At 51.4% G+C, this 19,977-nt stretch overlaps 3 protein-coding genes across 4 annotated transcripts in view; 2 read left to right on the top strand and 1 right to left on the bottom strand.

Moving 5' to 3' along the window:
• Positions 1–2,762, top strand: part of LRRC52 (leucine rich repeat containing 52) — a 4,471-nt gene extending 1,709 nt beyond the window's left edge. Inside the window, exon 2 of the mRNA XM_064454563.1 lies at positions 2,380–2,762. Coding sequence (XP_064310633.1) covers positions 2,380–2,633 — 254 coding nt within the window. The 3' untranslated portion in view covers positions 2,634–2,762. The remainder of the gene's footprint in view (positions 1–2,379) is intronic.
• Positions 2,763–3,860: 1,098 nt separating this feature from the next.
• MGST3 (microsomal glutathione S-transferase 3) lies at positions 3,861–10,451 on the top strand. Of its 2 annotated transcripts, none has more exons than XM_064454565.1 (6): positions 3,861–3,989; positions 6,638–6,761; positions 7,972–8,045; positions 8,734–8,791; positions 9,824–9,909; positions 10,248–10,451. In XM_064454565.1, the coding sequence occupies exons 2-6, from the start codon at positions 6,645–6,647 to the stop codon at positions 10,435–10,437; spliced, it is 525 nt and encodes a 174-aa protein (XP_064310635.1). In that variant the 5' UTR covers positions 3,861–3,989; positions 6,638–6,644; the 3' UTR covers positions 10,438–10,451. The 2 variants fall into 2 exon arrangements, with proteins under 2 accessions (XP_064310635.1, XP_064310636.1); XM_064454566.1 differs by having other exon boundaries at positions 3,862–3,989; positions 9,824–9,896; positions 10,236–10,451.
• A 238-nt stretch (positions 10,452–10,689) lies between these two features.
• On the bottom strand, positions 10,690–18,618 carry ALDH9A1 (aldehyde dehydrogenase 9 family member A1). The gene is made up of 11 exons (XM_064454562.1): positions 18,336–18,618; positions 17,645–17,790; positions 16,304–16,433; positions 15,852–15,986; positions 15,157–15,353; positions 14,183–14,323; positions 13,275–13,463; positions 12,611–12,698; positions 12,088–12,229; positions 11,411–11,523; positions 10,690–11,300 (listed from the first exon to the last, which is right to left on the bottom strand). Exons 1-11 carry the CDS (start codon positions 18,520–18,522, stop codon positions 11,206–11,208), a joined length of 1,563 nt encoding a protein of 520 aa, XP_064310632.1. The 5' UTR covers positions 18,523–18,618; the 3' UTR covers positions 10,690–11,205.
• Positions 18,619–19,977: the final 1,359 nt, after the last annotated feature.

Here is a 19,977-nt window from a genome sequence, read left to right as displayed (position 1 = left end):
TGCAACCTCCAGCTGTCACAGTGCTCCTAGTCCTCAGAGCGGGTGATCCTCTGTATCAGACTGTGACCCAATGCTTAGAAGTCAGTGAAGTTTGCTGTTCTTGAGGGAGCTCTGCTTTGGGTCGCAGATTAAATTTGATTGACAGAATGCAAGTTGAGCTCAGAAAAGTGTCTGTATCCTTATGACTGGGAGGATCCGTGGTTCCCACTCTTCCTCCAGCACCGCAGAGCAAATTGGCTCTGTTTTACTTTAAGTTGTCCAAAATAAAAAATGCATGTGCGCTGTAAGTGAGCGCTGAGTCCCATGGGCTGCAGCAGCGCAGCGCGGCTTGCTTCTGAAAACAGGGTCTCCAAGACTTCTTTCCTTACGTCACCTGGGATGCCAAAATCAGCTGTTCCCCATCATACCGAGAGATTCTGCAACTGGGCCATGGATCCTGAGCGTTCATGAGGCAGGGTAGTCACCAGTTCCCTTTCCCAGAAAAACACTGGTCCCAAGGGCAAAGCTTTGTTCTGCAGCTGCAGCACATGAACTTGATTTTCCAAACTGAAAAGGAACACAGCGCAATGCATACTCGTGAAGAAAGCTTGGTTTTCAGTAATGCAGGACACAATGGTGAGAGAGAGCTTCCAAAGAGGAATTGTTTGAGGATGTCTGTCCCTCGAATAAGAAAGGGGCACAAAGAGCCCCAGGGGAGGAAAGGGAAGGGCAAATGGGAGCTGGTGTTAGGACAAAGATGAATTAAGGACATCTCTGTGTCTTACCATATGTACTAAACTCCTTTTTTATTTTCCTCATACATGTTACAGGCAGTTATGGAACAGTGTAAAAAAGCATGGTTCTTAGGAGTAAGACTGGAGATAACACACTGAACCCTGCAACAGGAGAATCAAGCTCACTGTAGGCAATATGAGAGGGTAGGAATAGGAGAGGCAGTGGCAGCAAAGACTGGAGGTATGAATATGGATCCCTGCACCATGCTCTGGAACTTGGGAAAGCCAAAGCAGGGAGCCCGCGGAGGCTGCTCTACTTCCCTGCTGTGTTGGGCTTTGCTGTGTCCTGGTGGGATGCTATGGGTGAGTCTGCAAGAGGCTGTGTGCCACCTGGGACTGGTGCGAGGGCTGTGCAAAGCTTTCACGCTGCCAGTAAGTGTACACAGGTTGGACAACCTGTATCACAAACACCCACCTGCCTTTAGGCAGGAAAGGCAGCTCCGTCTTCATCGGGACCAGGTGGCCCTTAAACCGAGGGCTGAGAGAGGAGCTGACAGCTCCAGTGCAAGGGGACGTTGGGACAGAGCCCTGAAATCTGCTGCAAGCAGATCCCCATCCTGGCCTTTAAAAGGCTGCTGCTGCTTCACAGAAGACTTGCACCAGTGTTTTGTGCTCAGCTGGATCTGTGCAGTCCAGGTGCTGACATGAAGTTGCCCAAATCTAGATGGATTTGGGTAATAGCGAGATAAAAGCTCTACAGTTATGTTCAGCACAATGAGAGATACCAGCATGAACAGCCACTGCAGCTGTATCACTCAGTAATATATGATGTAGTGTAATGCAATATGATATAAATCCCCTGTAGCTTGTTCCTCTCCACTGCTCCCCTTCCCTCAGGCCCATCCGTCCAGTGCATCAAGCAGTGACCAGCCTGTGCCTGGCACAGCAACTGTGTCTGGTCCAGGGAGTTCAAAACCTGCAGGGGAAGGAGAGAGCTGTGCCTCAGGGCACTCTGTGCTTCTACAGGCACCAAAAGGAGGCGGCTCTTTTACCACTCCTGGCCTTCACTAAGTTCAGAGGGAAAAGCCAGCATGTTTTATCACTGCGTATATTACAGTATGACAGGGCACAGTCATTATTTCAGTGGAACTGAATCCTTGACAAGTTTCCTCTTCCTCTCTTACAGGGCAGCTGAGGCTATGCCCAACTGCAAACCACTCCAGTTGTCAAACGTGACTCCCTGCACGCAAGCCTCATTACTTCAGCATAATTTAGGCTATGTCACTTCAGAAGGTGTTTGCGATTAAAAAAAAATGAAACACAAGTGCTCTTACATTAAAATAAACGTGCTCAATCAGCAGAGATGAACAGTGCAGGTACAGCAGTTTGCCGCAGTGGCATAATCCAACAGGCAATATTTCCCTATGGACGCAACACCAGGGAAACCATTCTGGCAGCCTGGGCATTGTGGTTTGGCAAGGATTTCGCAAGGGTTTGCCTGTGTGATTTTACCTAAGCCACAGAGGGAGAGGGGTGTGAAGTCTGTAGACATTTTTCAGGAGTTTAGCAAACTCTTCCAACATTTTTCTAGCAGGTAGCAGGACTCATGTTCATTAATGCTTGAGACACAGGCAAGAGAGTCTTGCTTCTGCTTTTCTGTCTGCAGATGCTGACAACATCACCTGCTACACCCCAGAAGGCCTGCGTGCCCTGAAAATGCCTGCAGTGGAGGCACAGCTCCACTTCAACTGCCTGACCCAGCTATACAAGCAAGACTACATCTTTCTGTGTCTCATTGGCTTCTGCATATTCTTTGCTGGCACAGTGGCAGCCTGGCTGGCTGGCATCTATGCTGTCATCTACAAAGTCCACACTTCAAAGGGAGAGGAGGGGGAGGAGGAGGAAGACACAGTCACTTAGGATCAGCCCTACAAATCCTTCTGAATTCCTGTCGTGGGAACTGAAGGCAGGCCCTTCCTGCCTGATTTCCCACATGACGTCCCACTCTATATGCTATTTTTTTTTTGAAGTGAAATAAAACTGCAAGAGAAGAAAGTCTCTGTGCTCCAGTTTCACTCACTGTGCTACCTCCACTTGTCTTCTTCGACTGAGACTCAGGACATTGGCAAAATACTTGTTCTTGAGGGGCACAAGAGGTGTGCACAGTGCCAGGCATTTACACTCCTGCTTTACTATGAGACCACAGAAGAGCAGGGTCAGCGTGGGGCCTGTCCAGTCATAGGGACGGGCTTGAAGAGGGACAGCCCAGGGTACAGGAAAGGCCCTGGTGCTGTGCTGTAGCCAGGGTCTTCACCAAGGCCTTTTTGACCAGAAAGCCCAGCAGAGCTTATTGGGACCAGCCCAGATAGATCACTGGAGCCCCAGGGAATCTGAGAACTTTCTGCTATGGAAAGGCAGGTATGTGAGCAGGGAGATGAAAACCGGGACTTTGAGGGACCCAGGATCCCGCTGGGTCTTGCTTTCTTCCCCATTACACTGACGACAGCAAAAGACACCATCTCTCCCCCTGTGGCCAGACCCCCTGTACCTCCACTGGTTTATGCACATTTACAGAACTGGAAAGTCCAGCTCCAGTTTTGTATCTCATATCCCTAAAACTGGGTTTTTTAAATGTAAAAAATATTATGTACGCACTCCGAGTATTCTTGGAAATGGCTTGTGTTTCAATGCCAAAGTCCCAGGGCTGCATATACAGCCCAGAATAAAGGGAGGTGTAAATAAGATCCTTCATATCGCTAAGGCTGGTCATTGCCAAGAGAAGTATCCGCTTACGTGACCGAGTACAGCAACTCCACGTGTGCAACACTGGCTTCTTCATTCAATACTAGCGGGATCGGGTGAGATAAAAGGGAAAGCAGAAGTTTTTTGGGCAAGCATGGTATAAATTACCATAGTGTCTTAGAGCCATTAAACCGTAGGCTGTGAATCAAAGCTGTCAAAGCGTGACAGAGGTGGTTAGGAGCGGACACGGCAGCGCAGCCTGCTGAGGGTGGGTGTGTGCTGGGGACACGCACGCAGCGCTACTGGATGGGACCGATGCCCCCTCAGCGGCGTGCTGGGACGCCGGCACGGCAGAACCCTCTGCACAGCCCCAGGCCCCCGTGTCACACCCTCCCCTCGACACACGAACCTCAACGCCCGCCTCCCCCCGCAGCGCGGGGGCGGCGGCTGCGGGGACCCGCCCGCGGGCGGTGCTGCCGCCAGGGCCGGCCCCGCCGCCGCAGCGTCCTGGGCTGCTCCGCGCCGCGGCTGAGGGTGAGTACGGGCCGGGGACCCGCAGCTCGCCCCCGCGGGAGCGGCGGGGCGGGGGCGCGGGCGGAGCTCGGATGCTCCGAGTGCATGCTTACCCTGATTATCCTGATAGGTGGTAAAGAAAATATCGCAGGCGCTTTGCCCCCCCCCGGCCGCGAGTGCGGGCTGCGGGGGAAGGGGCCCGCAGGATGAGCGGAGCGCGGCGGGGCCCTGCCTGCGCCCCAGCTTGCTTAGTCAGTGTGACCCCGCAGGGCTTGCGGGGAGCGCTGCCTCGGGAGCCAAGCCTGTACGCTCACCTGGCACCAGAGGGGACGAAAGGCTCTCCGGCCCTCAGAGAAAGTCTGAGCTTGTCTCTGGTAGTCTGGTCACAATCCAAGCACGGGGAGACATAATCGGCTTTGCTGACTCATAATAACTGTAGCGTTAGGGCAAGCTTGGTAAGAACCCTTATTCCGGAGTAAAGGCACCCCCGGGAGCTCCTTTGCTACAGCTCCCAGTCTGTGCTGTGTCATGCTCCAGAATCTTGATCGTGTGGCTGCTGCCTGAAACATTGCTGTGTGGAAGATAAAAATTCAGTCTCGTGCACCGTGCCGATGCTTGTCAGCAGAGCCCTTGCAGCTGTGGGCAAAGGTTGCTGAAACGCACGAGGCACCAGAATCCGGAAAGAGCTGCCAGGCATGCAATCAGAGAGAGGCTGAAAGTTCTCTAAGTGCTTTATATGGCTCCGGATTACTAGAGCAAAGGCTTGCAGTAGAGTTTTATACCTGTAGCGTAACAGTAGCAGCTTTATAAAACACCTGGCCTAATGCTTTGCTGTGACTGAATCGTGCTCTTTACTGCTAAGATAAAATCCCAGATTATAATTTACCACTGTGAAGATAAAATGCCTTGTCCTTGCTGGCAGGTGGGTTTCTCCACCAACCTTGTAATTTGAAGGGGTGAATGTGACCATCAACCTGCCCTACCGGCTGGGAACGTGTTGCATTTCCAGTGTCCCATCTCTCAGGCACTAACCCCTGTACATGTGGGCACAGCTGACATTTCTTAGTAACTTGAGGTTTTGAATGTTCTTACTGATAATTGTCTACCAAACTTCATGCAGACAAAGCCAGCTGTTGTCTTCACCTTGCTCCATCAATAATAATCCCTTTGCACATGAGAAATAAAAGATCCCCTGCGAGGGGTGCTGGCACTGTTGCAATAGGAAGGCCGTTTGTACCTATTCTGTGGTGTGGCCCATTTTCCCCCACGCTGGCAGATTGTGTTGGTGGGACAGCGCAGGAGACACCAAAACCTTGTTACATCATGGAAGCACCAGATGGAGGTAGGCATCAGCTGGTGTTTGCTTTGGAGAGGGTCTCGTCTCAGTGCTGGAGAGAGGTCTATGCTGTCTTCTGCTGTGCTGCATCACACAGCACCATCTTGGGTCACACAGACAGAAAACATCTGAGGTTTGGGATCATGCAAGAGAACCAGTGCCAGGTGATTGTGGGGAAGGGCCCTCATGCTCACTTGCAGCCAGAGAGGGTGCCGGTGCGCTTGGGGTCGAGCACCTCCCAGCAGTGCAGGCTGATGGCAGGTCCAGCAGATGGAGAGCAGGGAAGAGGGAGAAGCATGCAATGCAGCCTTGCTGCAGGGCAGCGTGGTGGAGGCTGCTGGATGCGCCTTCTGCCCTGTGCTTCCGTCTCAGGCCTGCGAGGAAGTGCGGAACTGTTAAATGCAAACCACACAGGCCCTGGTGTCTCCTGGCTGGCAGACTTGCTCGTGCAGATGTTGGTAAATGCCAGCAGCTGCGTGTCGCTGGGGGCTGTTCCCTGACTTGTGACTCTGAGAGGGTTCCTTGAAGCTACAGGGGTGAGCATTGCTTGTCTTGCCAGTGCCTCTTCACTGAAAAGGTTCGGTTATTATTGCAATTGTTGTGGTGGTTGTTATTATTATTTATGCAAGGATGGCCTTAGTAGTTCAAACTAACAGTTCATGTAGTGCAGGTCCTTTCAGCTCGGGATTTCTGAGCCAGTTCTAGTTTGTATTATAATTGCCAGTTTACCTCTCATTCCCAGAGCTTGCCCAGTTTCCCCTTGAGTTATGAAAACTGTTTGCACTCACAACATCCCTCAGCAGGTAGTTCCACAGGTCTATTTCCTCCTGCGTGAAAAAACACCCCTTTTGGTTTGTTTTGAACCTGTTTCCTGACTTCATTGGTGGCCCCAAGCTCTGATGTTGGATGTGACTGTGAACAATCAGTTTCTGTCCACCTCTCCAGAGCATCCCTGTGGGCACAGCACTGTCAGTGAGGTTGTGGGACTTGGCCAGCCACAGCCGGAGCTCTGCTGTTGGCTGTAGTCCTGCTCTGAGCCAGAGGCTGGACTAGGGTCCTCCGGACACTGCCTCCCACCAACACTTCAGTGACTTTAAGGCTTGCTTGACAGGAACTGAGCAGAGAGCCCTTGGTTTGTGCTGCTTAACACCCAGCAGGCACCAAGAGGTGAAAATTCCCCAACTCACCATTTCTCCCTTCCTTCAGCCAGTCCCTGTGCTGGGAGGTCTTGGGTCCGCGCTCCGCAACTGTTCCACACACACACTTCTGCGTGTTGTGAGCTCCCGCTTCTCCAGTCACACCCCAAAATACTAACGGGCTCTTTTTCTGACAGCACCAAGATGGCTGTTCTCTCAAAGGAGTATGGCTACGTCATCCTGACGGGGGCCGCCAGCTTCGTCTTGGTCACATACCTGGCAGTGAAAGTGGGCAAGGCCCGCAAGAAGTACAATGTGGAGGTGAGTGCTCAGGCTGAGGGAATGGGAAGGTCGGAGCCGGACTGCAGGGGATGTTGCTGACAAGCTAGGTGACACCTTGCTTGTTTTTGGGTGACCTGCTGCCACTTCCTGCCCCACCACACGATGCAGAAGAGATGGAGCTGCTATTCTGGCTCTTCAGACTGGAGCAGGCAGCGTAACAGAGCTTGGGGTTTGGCAGATTAGGCGCTTGGCACCGAGCCGAGACGGCTGAAAGCACAAGGCTTTGACTTGTGGAAACACTGATGAACAAGAAACCACACAGCCCTTTTTCCTGCAAAGAAGGCTAATGTAGCACTGGGGGCAAAGGGATCGAGGTGGAACAAAAGTGACAGGAGGGTTTCTCAAGCTCAGAGGGAGCATACGAGCCCTGTCACAAGAAGTATTTCAAAGTGACCTTCCCTCGGCATCCATCGAGGAGCCCTGTTGCTGGGCAGGGCTGTGGGCTGGGTGGGGACAGCCAGTCCTGCCTGTGAGTCAGGGCGATGGCACGCAGAGGCTGCGGTGCCACTCGGCTCTGAGTGCAAACACTCCTGTGCCCTTTTCCCAGGTCACTCGGGGAAGTGGCAAGAAGGGGTGGGTGCAAGGACAGCCGTGGGTGTGTGCTGCAGGCCCCGGCTGCCTGCTGGGGTGACCCCGCTCCTCCTGCATGAAGTCGGGATTGTAGCGAACACGCTCAGTCCATGTGGCATGTGGAGCACTGGATTTCAGGCTGGGAGATGCCTCTGCAGCGAAGCAGCAGCTCTGGCTGGCTGCTCAGCTCTGCAGCGGTGAGGAAGGCAGCGTCCTCCCAGCCTGTTCCTGGGCGACGGGCAGCTGCCAGCTACCTAGAGGAGACATGACGGGTCAATAACACTGCTTTGCTCTCCCCTCCACAGGGATGAGATTTAAACAGGGTCACCCCATACCTGGCTATCTTCTCTTCAAAGCAGGGCCACCTCAACAGTACTGGACTTCTGGGAGTTCAGGAAGTGGCCGGAGGCAGGCAACAAATTTCAGCAAAGCAGTTGTGTGCCATGGGGCAGGAGACAGGCTCTAATTTGCCAATGCAAGTCAGTCTTGCAAGCGCGCATGCAGCTCAGGGCTCCCTGGGGAATGGTGCTGCAGGGCACACTCCTCACTGCTGGACAACAGGCTCCCAAGCCCAGACCGCGCTTGCTCATGTTTTGCTGCTGGTTTGTTTTTTTGGCAGTATCCAACCATGTACAGCACAGACCCTGAACATGGGCATATATTCAACTGCATCCAGCGTGCGCACCAGAACACGTAAGTACCACATATGAATGCAGGCTTTGAAAATACACAGGGCTGTGGAGCAGGGCCTACAGCCAGAGACTCGCTGCTGCCGAGTCCTTGGGTTCAGGCTCAATGCCCGAGGAAAGCACATGGCCATGTAATGCCTAGCAGTAAGGCTGTGCTGCCTCCTTACCATGCCTTAAACCATAAGACGGGGCTGTGAAGCAGCCTCCTCTTCCTCAGTGCCCAGCTCTTTGACCCCATGGGTGGATCTGAAGACACTGGAAGTCTTGTTTCCAGAAGAGCCTATCTAAGGGCTGCTGATTGTATTGCCCAGATCTCTCTGGGGAGAGGCTAACGTGGACCAGGCTGCAGCAGCACATCAGGGGGATGCTGGGAGGAACAACAGCTCCTGGGGTTGCTTAAGTAGTATTTAGCAGTGGCTTAGGGCACAAAACAGAAAGAGTGGGTAGGTGGGTGGCCTTGGAGAGAGGCACAGATGGAGGGGAAGCCCCCTAAAAGTCCGTGCACACTCAGATTCCCTCTTTCCTCCATCTGTGGCCACAGCATTGAGCACAGCTCTCCTGAGCATGGGGACTCCTAACAGTCAGGCCCAACAGAGACTTTGGCAGGGGATGCTCGCAGCTTCTGTGTTTCTGGAGTTTCCTCTTTGTAATGAACTTGAGCACAAACGCTACCTCCGTGCTTTTATTTTCAGATTGGAAGTTTACCCTGCCTTCCTGTTCTTCTTAGCCACTGGTGGAGTCTACCACCCGGTAAGTGACACCTTGGTGCAGGTCTGCATGGCTGAACTCTGCTCCTGCTCCCTGACTTGGGGAGGGAAGGGGGTGGGCAGAAGCCAAGCTAGCCCCTCTGGAGGCAGCAGGCTGCTTCACTGGCCACATCATACTTCACAGCTGTGCCCCTTCTGAAAACGTACTGGTAGAAGGTCTTGTGCAGGGGAATCACAAGTATTCACCGAACTCATTACTGCTGCTTTAGCTTTAGACTCCTTTCCTTCCCCTGAGGGTGCCTTGTTGGACAAACCAAAACATTTGCAGCCTCCAGCCCATGAGCAGGAAGAGTCCCTCCAACCTTGCCTGGTTCTTCCAAGCCCTGCAGAGTCCTGCTGGGCTTATAGCAGTGCGACTCAGCAGCTGGTTGCATGGAGGACAGGAACCCTTTTTCCCCACTCTAAGCACACTTTCATGAACATTTTACCTGATAAGAATAGATGGGGAACATGGTGATCTTCCCACGCACTTCTACCACCAAAGGAGGTGTGCTAACTATCAAAAAACCACCTGGATTACTTTTAACTGAAAGATGCAGACAGCTCATGAGGAGGCAGGCATGTGGGAGAGGCCTAAACTAGTAGCTCTTTTCCACCAATACACAAATCAGATTGTTCTTGAATATTCCTTTTCAAAGAGGGAAGGAAGCAGCATAGGCAAATCTGGCAAACTGGAGCCATGTTGCAGCAAGCTCTAAGTTAGGCGGCAAGGTCTGTCACACCTCCAACAGGAAATCTGCTGCCTGTATAACTTAAGCATTTCTTCCTTGGAAAGAGCTGTGCTGCAGAACAGCAAGGCTCTACCTCCCCATAGGCACCATACTCCTGTTCAAAACTCACCCTAGCACACTGCATCAGTCACCCACCTCCCCCAGGCTGACTCCCAGTTGTCCTAGCATGGTCAGGACCCACACTGTAGCTGGTGGTTGCTTCTTTGAAGCAGGGCTGCTGTAACAACTACGCACATGCAAGTAGCCAGTCTCCACAAGCTTTAACACTTTTCCTTTCTCTCTAGCGGATTGCCACAGGGCTTGGCATCACCTGGATCCTTGCGAGAATCCTTTATGCCCATGGCTACTACACAGGAGGTAGGTCTTTACCCTGTAGCACACACCAGGTGATTGGAAACTTGTGCCTCCTACAGCGGCCTCAGGGCTTATATTAAAGAGGCAGTGTAAAGCTTCCAGTCAGGATGTAGAGAAAAGGGTGGAGGTCCACATGCTGGTGTCTCTGCAGTACACTTTTCCTACTGATAGGAAGAGCATTAATCTAATAATAGCAGAGACTGAGGGTATGTACATGGCCCGAGCTGGTGCCTGCTGTTTTGCTTTGAGATTTATCCCTGGTTCCTGCTCCCTCTAATTTTCAGGAAGGGCTACTCTTTCAGTGATGGGCTGCTGAACTGAAAACACACGTCTTTTTTCCAGATCCAAAAAAACGAATGAGAGGGGCCATCGGTTCAGCTGCACTCATTGGGCTGGTGGGCACAGGTGTGTATTCAGCTTGCCAGCATCTCGACTGGATCTGACCATTGTGATGGCTGCCAGGGAAACTAAAGGGATTTTTGTTTTGTTTACTTTGGAACATTTCATTTGTTGGGTTTTTTCACCCCTCCATTTAATAAAATGAAGTTGTCAATTGTGTATTTTCATTCTAAAATTACAGAGAGCTTTCTTAAGAGGTTTTGTAGAACACTAGAACAACTCAGGGTTTGTAGAACTACAGAAATCTGCCTATCAGGCAAACAGGTTCTAGCTTTTATGATTTTGCTGACCAAAAAGCCATCTTGCAATCATTTGTTTAACCCACACAGCAACAGCCCTGCTCTCTATCAGGCTACATTTCTGCACCCCCCAATTCATGTCACTCTTGTGTAAGATGTTCCAAACAGAATTAATATTTATTTGATTGCTAAAAAAAAGATGTAGGCAAACATTTAAAGTTGTTGCTTCATCATGTTTATGAAGAAGAGTAGGTCTATAGGAAGGAAGTCAAATAGCTTTCACTAAAGATAGGCAGCACTCTGTCCTATGCTGGAGCTTCCACTGAGGGTGGAAGGTAATGGGGTTCAAGGCACACAGCAGGGGAAGCAGCCTGGGCCGGCCCTCTGCCACTGGCAAGCCTCTGGTTACACCTATGTAGCTGCACGTGCTGCTGCTGCAAGCCACATTGCTACATCCTTCTCCAAGGTTCCCATCTTCTACCAGATCAGACAGATCAGGCCCACAGGTTGAGCCCTGTGCGTACATTCCCCCTTGCAGGAGCAGGGTGGCTAAATGCTGCTCCAGCTACGCTCCCCCCCCAGACACTTACAATTTTAGAGCACTTTATTGCTGTGTAAATGATCCACATCTCTGGCTGCTGGGCTTATGCTCCCTTGAGCAGGCCCCAGAGCCACTAAAACACAGATTCCACATCACCCATCTCCACGCAGACAGTCTTCAGCTGCGAGTAGTACTCGATGGCTGCCCGCCCGTTCTCTCTGCCAAATCCTGCAGGGGCAAGCCAGAAGTGAGAACACAGCTCTAGGCAGTGCCAGGTACCACTCATACCCCCTGTAACTGGCATGCAGTCATACCAGGGAAGGTCAAACAGAGCTCACCTGATGCCTTGTATCCTCCGAAAGGCAGCTCCACAGGGCTGATGTTGTAGTTGTTAATGAAGCACATCCCAGCCTTGAGAGCAGCCACTACTCTGTGAGCCTTCTGGATATCCCTGCAGGAAAAGGGCAATTCAGCTGGATCCCTTCCCATTCATCCCCTCCTCCCCTGCCAGCTGACAACCCACAAGAGAAAGGACAGCAGGTCACAGTGGTTTTTGGAGCCCGACCTGCCCTACTCTCTCTCTGCCTGCTCAAAGGATGTAGCACCTATTCCCAAGGACACTCAAAATTGCATTTGATTTGAGAGAGCAGGACAAGGACAGCGGCAAAGCAGACTACAGCAAGCAACGAACAGCCGTCTTTGCGCGCTTTCAGCAGCACGGCAGGCTCCCAGTGCGCATCTCCTGGAGATGCAGGAAGGCAGGCAGCAGGCCAAGTGCAGGCTGGAAGTAGTCCGAAGGACAGCTGGGCCTGCATAACCCGTCAGGAAAAACTATGGGGGGACGTGCAGTCACGTACAAAAGTTCCTTTTTGGCAATCCCTTGCTCCACCTTTTCCGGAAGAGGGTATCCATGCCCATGCCAGGCACTGCACGAGGAGCACCAAGTTGCTGCAGTGTTTCCCTTCTCCTCCCCTCCCTAGACCACTTCCACACCAGACACGCTACCCAGTCATACCTGGTGAAGACACCACCTGCCAGGCCAAATTTGGTGTTGTTGGCTCTCTCCACAACCTCCTCCTCCGTGTCAAATGGCAGAATGGACATGACAGGCCCGAAGATCTCTTCCTTCACACATGTCATGTCATCTGTGCAGTTCCCTGGAAGCATGGCAGAGCACACGTCCTTCAGGAGGAAGAGTCAGCAGAACAGCCTGTGCATTCAGCAACCCTCACAGCCTTCAACACAGCACTCAGCAGTGCACAGCTCCCCCGGCTTGGCTAGCAGAGGAGCAAGTCCCATTCTGCATCTCAAGGCAGCAAAGGCACTAACTGTACATATACTGACAGACCCTCCAGCAGCAGAGATTTCTCTGGACACAGTTCCTAGGTGCCTCAGCTCTCTCTAGTACGCCCATACCAGTGCCTGTCCGCACTGTGGATGTACACAGAGATAGGTCACACCCAACACAGCTTTCTCTAGAGGAAACTCCCCAACATCCACATAAAAGACTGCAGTATCATGAATAGGAAGGACCATACCTAACACACAGGGTCGCATGTAGTAGCCATTCTTCAGCTTCAGGTCATCTGGCACGAACAGGTCCCCACCACACAGCACCTCTGCCCCCTGAAAAAGAGCAAGCAGAAGGTAGGCAGGCACATCCAGGAGCATCCAGGCTAAAATGGCTACATCTAGTCATATATCTAGTGCTGACATTTAAAATATCTTTACGCTTTACAATAAAACCTGGAGAAAAAACTAAAAAGCCTGGGTAGATCTTGTTGCTCTTCCAGAGATCATTTCCAGCAGCTTGTAAATTTGTCCTTTGATCCTTAGTAGACTCTTTATGCAACCAACAAAACTGGAACCCAAGTGAGGTAACAGCCAAGTGTGCAAGGTATCACCACAACTTATAACTGGCCCAAACATTATGGATTATCCCATTTTCCACACTGCCATGCTGGGTATCTCACAACCTCTAAAACTGGCAACATCAGGATATGAAAATCCATGTCACCTTCAGTGCTGATTCAGAGATGTGCACTGGGTCACTTCTAATCTAGTGGCTGAAGACATCTATTGAGTAATTCAACCACAACAAAAAACCAGCTTAAGTGGGAAGGCACGGGGCAGCTGCTGGTCTGTTTGTCTAACAAGTAGGAGACATGCTGGGGCAGTCACAAGGCAGCATCACAACCTCACCTGCTCCTTTGCCTGCTTGATAAAGCCCTGGACACGATCCAGGTGGGGCCGGTTGATGAGGGCTCCCATCCGTGTGTCTTCCAGAAGCGGGTCTCCAATTTTGATTTTCTGGGTACGTTTCACCACCTCCTTTGTGAAGACATCCAGTATCTTCCTCTCCACAAACACGCGTGTGCCATTGCAGCACACCTAGGATACAGGACAGATTGCTCAGAACAAGACACACAGTCCTCCCCTGCTTGGGTCCTGCCACAAAGGCTCTCAGCAAAGCCCCTCCACAGCTGCTAAAACAGCTAACTTGTCCCCGAGGACAAAGAAGACTAGATTACCCTGCTGCTCATGACTGCACTGAACAGTCCATGCTGGACATAGTGGTACTGATGCCACCAGGTGGCAAAAACGCACAAAGTCACCAGCAGGAGAGAACTTCAGCAGCCTTCTCAGTTCCCAGAGACGACCCTGGTAAGCCAATTTGCTCGCAGGATTACACAAGACCTGCAGCACATGTGGAGATCCCAAATCTGGGGCGGACAGAGCCCCATCGGGCTGTGGCTCAGCACACCAGACTGGAACCTGCTGCCCCTCCAGAGGACACCAGCACAGCCTCTTCTGACCTCTGTGTGCCAAAGTGGAGCCCAGGGCACAGGATCCGCTGCCAAGCTGGGTACCCAGTGCTAGAGAGGCTCCACTTCTGGGACGGACAGGGCATCAGTTAAGGCACCCTCCGCTAGGACACCCTGCACCAGCTTCTGCTAGGGCATCCCTTGTGATACTGCACAGGGAAACATGGCAAGATGGGAGCTTCAGGGCATCCCTCACTATGCAAGGTCACAAGCTAGCTCTGCTGCCCAATTCTCAAACAACCCCACCACACTGGGGAGGACCACTTCTGCCCCACAGACACAAACCTCGCCTTGTGTGAGGAAGTTGGCCATGAGGGCTCCGTTCACAGCATTCTCCAAGGCACAGTCAGAAAAGATTATAAGGGGGGATTTTCCCCCCAGCTCCAGGGTGACTGGTTTGATCCCTTTAGCTGCCATCTCCATGATCTGAGGAAAACAAGGACAGAAGAGACAAGTGACCCATGCTAAATGGGAGGCTGGCACAGGGAGGTCAGAGACACCCAAGGGGAGAGCTCCCGCAGGGCCCTTCACCAACAACAGAAGCAGCATGAAGGGCAAGCTGGGTTTCCTAAATGTGTTTAGTTCAGACTGGAGACAGTCTCAGAGGGTTTGGGGTTTGTTTTCTTAAAAATAAAAGCAATGAAACCTGAGGAGTCATTTGCAGGAAGTCTCGCGCTCAGCGTAAGCCCAGAGGACAGCTGTAACAGCAGCTGTGTCACTGCACCCCACAGGTACACACACGTAAGGAGAGTTCAAGGGGCAACATTTCCCCTCTCTTAAATCCGAGTTTATTTTTAAAGGTCTTTTTAGGGAATTCTAATTTTTTTAAGAATAAATTGAGGATGAGAAATTCACAGAAAGTAACCCCTTGCTTAAAAACAGGAAGTTGTATGCAGCTAAACTGAACTATTACTGCCAGAAGTGCTCACCCATTTTCCCAGTGCTGCTCCCTCTTCCCCACACAGATACCCACTTTAGCAGCTCAGAGACTTCACTGCAACCAGGGGCTTAACAAGTGAAGATGACCAAGGGTCTCCTCTGAAAGGACCAAGTGCCTAAGCTGATGCCCAGTGGGCTAACTGAAGCCCCAGTGTAACCCTGTATGTGCAAGCTCCTTGCTCAGACCCAAAAATGCCAGTTTGCAACCCATCTTTACCAGTGTTGTACACAAAAGCTCAAGGAGGTATCAACATCCACAGCACACCAGGAAGGCTGGCACGACAGACCCCTTGTGTCCCTGAGTGAGAAGGTGCCTTTACCTTGATGCCAGTCGGCACGCTGCCAGTGAAAGAGATTTTGGCCACATCTGGGTGATGACAGAGGAACTGGCCTGTGGCCGCTCCACCCTGCACCACATTGAAGAGCCCTTTGGGCACACCGGCCTCCGTGAAGATCTCTGCCAACCTCACCACTGAAATGGGGGTGAAGGGAGAGGGCTTGAAGACCATCGCATTGCCTAGGGGAACCCAGACAGAGGCAAGGTGGGGTTAACAGCCAAACTGCTTTAGGGAAAAGAACAACAACCAACCAAGCCACCCCCCACAATGAGTTTGTCTCAACAGATTGCTGAAGACCCCACACCAAGAAAGGAGGAAACAGTTTCAGCTGAATACTGCAACCAGTGAAAGGGAGGAACTGCATGTTCCTGCTGGGAAGGGCTGGGGGAGATGGGGCTGCCGGTCCTGCACTGCAGACATTTCCAGAGGCCTTCCTCATTCAATACAAAGCCAAGCAATTCAGCCTTTTTCCTGATGCACTCCTCCCCTCTTAGCATCTGCCATGTTCCCGCTTCCATTTCCTTTCCCTTCCTGCCACAGTAACAGCCTGAAGGTTCTGCTAATCCTTCCTTCAACACCTCCTTCAAGGTAATCCTAGACTTTATCCCCGAAATCACTCTCCCTCACAGGATCATTTGGCTTCAAAGAGAAGCTTGCACGGGCAGTGTCTCCATTACCGCAAGCCAAGGCTGGGGCAGACTTCCAGCAGGCAATCTGGAAAGGGTAATTCCAGGCTCCGATCCCAACACACACCCCAAGGGGCTCTCTCCGAGTGTACCCAAAGGATCCCCCAGGAAGCTGGATGTGTTCACCTGCAAAGAAGAAAAAAAGCCAGAAGGTAGAGAAGAGCAAAGCCCACTCCTGTCTTATCAGAGCCTCAGGGGCCACATCTCGCTTTGATTGGGAGCAGAGACACACGGCTTTTCCCCCAGCAAGATCACAGAAGGTGCATAAGTGCCCACAGAGCATTAGGTAGAGATCTCTGAAAATCCTTCCAAGATCTTCAGAAAAGGGAGTGGTCCACCTCTTGGAGAAACCAACAGCAAAGATGGGCTTGTGCCATGGAAGCTACCAGGGAACACAAGCGGCAGGACAGAAAGTAAAGAGCAAACTCCGGTAACCTTCTCACCAGCTAGAGAGCCTGCCAGTCCTGCGTAGTACTCCAGGCACTGCCAGGATATGTCAATGTCCACTCTGGCTTCAAAGATGGATTTCCCATTGTTGATGGTTTCCAAGGTGGCAATTTCTTCTCTCTGCTCCTGTGAGAGGCACAGGACAGTGACAACATGTTAGAGAAGCTTCTGTATAGTAGGACTCCACACAGAGGCAGCTGCTTCCCAAGCACTGAAGTCCCAAACAAGGCTCTGCCATCAGTAAGCCAGGCTCTGCCCTGAGAAATTGTCATCTCTAAAAGGTACATTCCCAACGGCTATTTATCAGTTTCCCAGTGGCGGCTGATCACAGGGGAATGTTAAACAGACAGCAGCTGGGGTTCACTGCTAGTCCAATCTTGCATAACATCCCTCTTTATCTAAAAGATGAGCAAACTTGAACCGAGAAGCTGGCTCGTAAACAATGATTAGAATTCACAGAACTACACCGGGAGGAACAGCAAACAGCAAGATCAAAATGGAACGAGAGGACTTAGTGAAGGACGGACAAAGCAACGCAGCTGGGAAGCGTCCTTTAAGAGACCACCTCCCAGGCAGAAATATTACCCTGCTGCAGAAGTCTGGCAGAAGCAGAAGTCTGGCAAAAAGGAAGTTTTCTCATCACATATGCACACTGGGGAAAGAAGGTCTGGTTTCTTAGCAGAATTCTGTGCCTCAGTGGGGATTAACTTCCATGTCCAAGCAAACATTATCTCACAGAGCAGCCTGTGATAAAGCTAGCATATTTGTGTCCTCTCCCATGTGTATTATCGGGTGTCTAAGATAAAAACCAGCATTCCTACATTTTTTATTGCTAAAACAAGACATGCTCCAGTCACGTGACAACAGTGTCTGACAAGCTGAAAATTCAACAATGCAAGTTATGCAATTTCGTCTTTGAAATCAGTGCAGCGAAGCTTAACTGTAAGTAATTATAATAGAAATTGTTTATTTAGTCATACATAATATATATAATATCTATTTTATATAGAATATTGATTAATTGAATAGTAATTGTAATTAGAGTTGTGTAAAGAAGTACGAGCCCTGCAAGATCTCAACTGGATGGCTTCAGTTTTATGTCTTCTAACAGAATTAAGCAGAGAAGGTACACACTGGCATTCAACAGAGTGGTAGGACCAAAGTCCTGCCGAAGTAAACTACTGTCTGTTCTGGTCAAAGGTGGGTTTCAACTCCTGCGTTCCTTCTGGAGCTCTGGAACTCCTCCTGGAAGCCCCCAACAGCCACATCAACCCACAAGAAAGCCCAGAGGCAGAACCACCTCTCTCCAAAAGGGGAGGCGAGCTCCCACAACATACCCGAATAATTCTGGCAGCCTCCAGCAGCACCCTGCTCCGCTCCATGCCAGACATCTGGCTCCATATTTTAAAGGCAGCCTTTGCACTCTGCACAGCCAGATCGACCTCCTTCTCCCCAGAGCAGAACAGCTGGCTTATCACACGACCTGGGTACATTTTAAACAGGAAATAAATCGGATGGAAATCTCAGAAAAGGGGCATAAAAGAAGATGGTTTATCTCACATCAAACCCTAAAGGCTTCAGTCCAGCCACCCACACCAGGCTACAGAAACTCACACTGTGGCTCCCACTGATTTGTAATTGGCTATAGAAGAGGTGCTGCAGTTCAGCCGGTCTGAATTAAAAGGTCTGCCATTCCACACAGTCGTGCCCTAGTTACCAATTAGCTCCAGCTGTTACAAAATTCTTCGAGTTGGAGTTTGTTAGACTTTTACCACCCGTTTCGGAACTCTGTTACACATTCCTCAGCATAGTTAAATACTGTCTTTCTTGACATCTGCTGAAACCGAGGTATCTCCGATTAAAACCAACTTTAGAAGTGGTTAGACCGTATCCTTTGCCCAAAACCAGGCGCCACTCGATTTTTTTTGCCTGGCTGAGCGAGCTGATCTCTGCTGAAGCCCGACACGGGCCCGCCGTGCCGGCGGCAGCCTGCAGCCCCCAGGGCAGCCCGCGCGGCGGGGGCGGTACCTGTGGCCGGCTCATACACCTCCTGGACCTGGCCGCCGTCGGCGGGCTGAACGCGGGCGCCCGCTCGGTAGTTGAGGGGCTGGCGGGTGGCGAAGGTGCCGGTGCCGGTGCCGGTGCTCATGGCGAGGCTGGGACGGAGGGCGCAGAGCCGCGGTAGCAGGTTCGCTAAGCGGCACCGCGCCAGCATCGGCCGGGCCGCCGGTGGGGTGCGGGGGAAGGAGCCCACGGGCGAGGAGCCGGCTCCCCGTGGGGCGACGCGCCGCGGGGCCGCCTCCCTCAGCGCCGCGGGACCGCCCCCCCCCAGCGAGCGCGCGCAAGCGTGCCCGCCGGGCGGACCCCGCCCCCCCCCCAGCTCCCCCTGGCGGCGCGGAGGTCCGACCTCCCACCACGGCGACACCGGGGAAGCTTTAAAGGTTTTGGTAAATTAAGATTCGCGAAATACGACTGCGCGCGATCGTCAGCCGAGCACCACATGAAGGGGATGCGTAGCAACAGTTTTTTGTTGGGTTCTCTTTCATTTTTTAAGTTATCCATGAAACAAAACGAAGAACATCCTTTATTCCTCAAAGCCAGAGTCTTCCTGCAGTCGTAAAGTTTTCGTTCAATTTTCTTCAAATTCAGACCTTTTAGTAGCTGTCCTCCTCAGTTTGTTATAATGGTTATCCACCCCCACAGGGAACTACTGTGTCAAGCACATGACAGCAGAAAGCAAAAGTAATACAACATATTAATAACTTTCAGACAATCTTTGGTGAAAAAGTGTGATGTGATGCAATGTGTGCAGATCTGCTGAGGGGAGTTTCTGACAGCAGCGGGGAACGGCGCTGCACATAACACTGCCAAAGCCACTGAGGTGCAGTTCATCATTATGCTTGACCAGATTGGGCTGTCTTAGTTGGATCCAACAACAATATGCTGCAGAATCAACTGCTTCAACAAAGCTGGCCCACGCAGGTAACGGGCTGGGGTGTTTGTGGCTTTGCTGTGGGATCCAGCCCCTGAACTAAGAGAGGCTACACAACCAGGGCTGCTCGCTGTGGAACATTGTAGCTATGCTGGACACATTGGTAAGTAAAAAGGAAAAGAAACCAAACAAAAAAAAAGCAGGTGTGGAGCTCGGCAGCATCAGTATACAGTAGGTGCTTTCCTGTACCTGCCAAACACTCATTTTTGAGAGGTAGAACATTGAATAGAGGTTCCACACTCATCATTTATCTTTAAATAATCCTATAGAAGTGCCTCATACATATTAGTGAGAATTAATCCAATATTTAGTATTTAATATGGTATTGCATGCGCCCCACACTGCTGTAAGGCATTTCAGATTTATCCCCTTGCCATGCATCCAGTCAAAAACTCCCAGTACGAGGTACCGCATGATAAACCTCTGTCACAGGAGCAAGAAATCAATAGCCCCTCTGGGTAGTGCCTGCTTCAGGAAAACTGTCAGCCTAACCTGAGAGTGGCAGCAAGATTTATTCACCCTTTTAAACAAGGTGAACAGGTTCCAGCCAACAAGACTGATCCAGAAAGTTATTTGGTGAAGCAGAAGACAGGGCAGAGAGCTTCCCGGCCTAAGAAGGAAGGCTTTTAAGATGCATACTGATCAGCAGCCTGTTCAGCATTAAACTAAGGAGCATGA

The sequence above is a fragment of the Phalacrocorax carbo genome, chromosome 6, assembly GCF_963921805.1.
Source record: "Phalacrocorax carbo chromosome 6, bPhaCar2.1, whole genome shotgun sequence".
Taxonomy (NCBI): Eukaryota; Metazoa; Chordata; class Aves; order Suliformes; family Phalacrocoracidae; genus Phalacrocorax; species Phalacrocorax carbo.
The sequence above is the reverse complement of the archived record's forward strand: the minus strand, read 5'-3'. Positions and strand labels throughout refer to the sequence as shown.

Excerpts from the sequence above, each read along its gene's own strand:
- MGST3 (XM_064454565.1), top strand. The coding sequence starts at position 6,645 with ATGGCTGTTCTCTCAAAGGAGTATGGCTACGTCATCCTGACGGGGGCC. Across the intron at positions 6,762-7,971 it reads GCAAGAAGTACAATGTGGAG|TATCCAACCATGTACAGCAC; the intron begins GTGAGTGCTCAG and ends TTTTTTTGGCAG. Across the intron at positions 8,792-9,823 it reads CTGGTGGAGTCTACCACCCG|CGGATTGCCACAGGGCTTGG; the intron begins GTAAGTGACACC and ends CTTTCTCTCTAG.
- ALDH9A1 (XM_064454562.1), bottom strand. The coding sequence starts at position 18,522 with ATGCTGGCGCGGTGCCGCTTAGCGAACCTGCTACCGCGGCTCTGCGCC. Across the intron at positions 15,987-16,303 it reads ACTGGCAGGCTCTCTAGCTG|GTGAACACATCCAGCTTCCT; the intron begins GTGAGAAGGTTA and ends TCTTCTTTGCAG. Across the intron at positions 11,301-11,410 it reads CGGAGGATACAAGGCATCAG|GATTTGGCAGAGAGAACGGG; the intron begins GTGAGCTCTGTT and ends TTGCCCCTGCAG.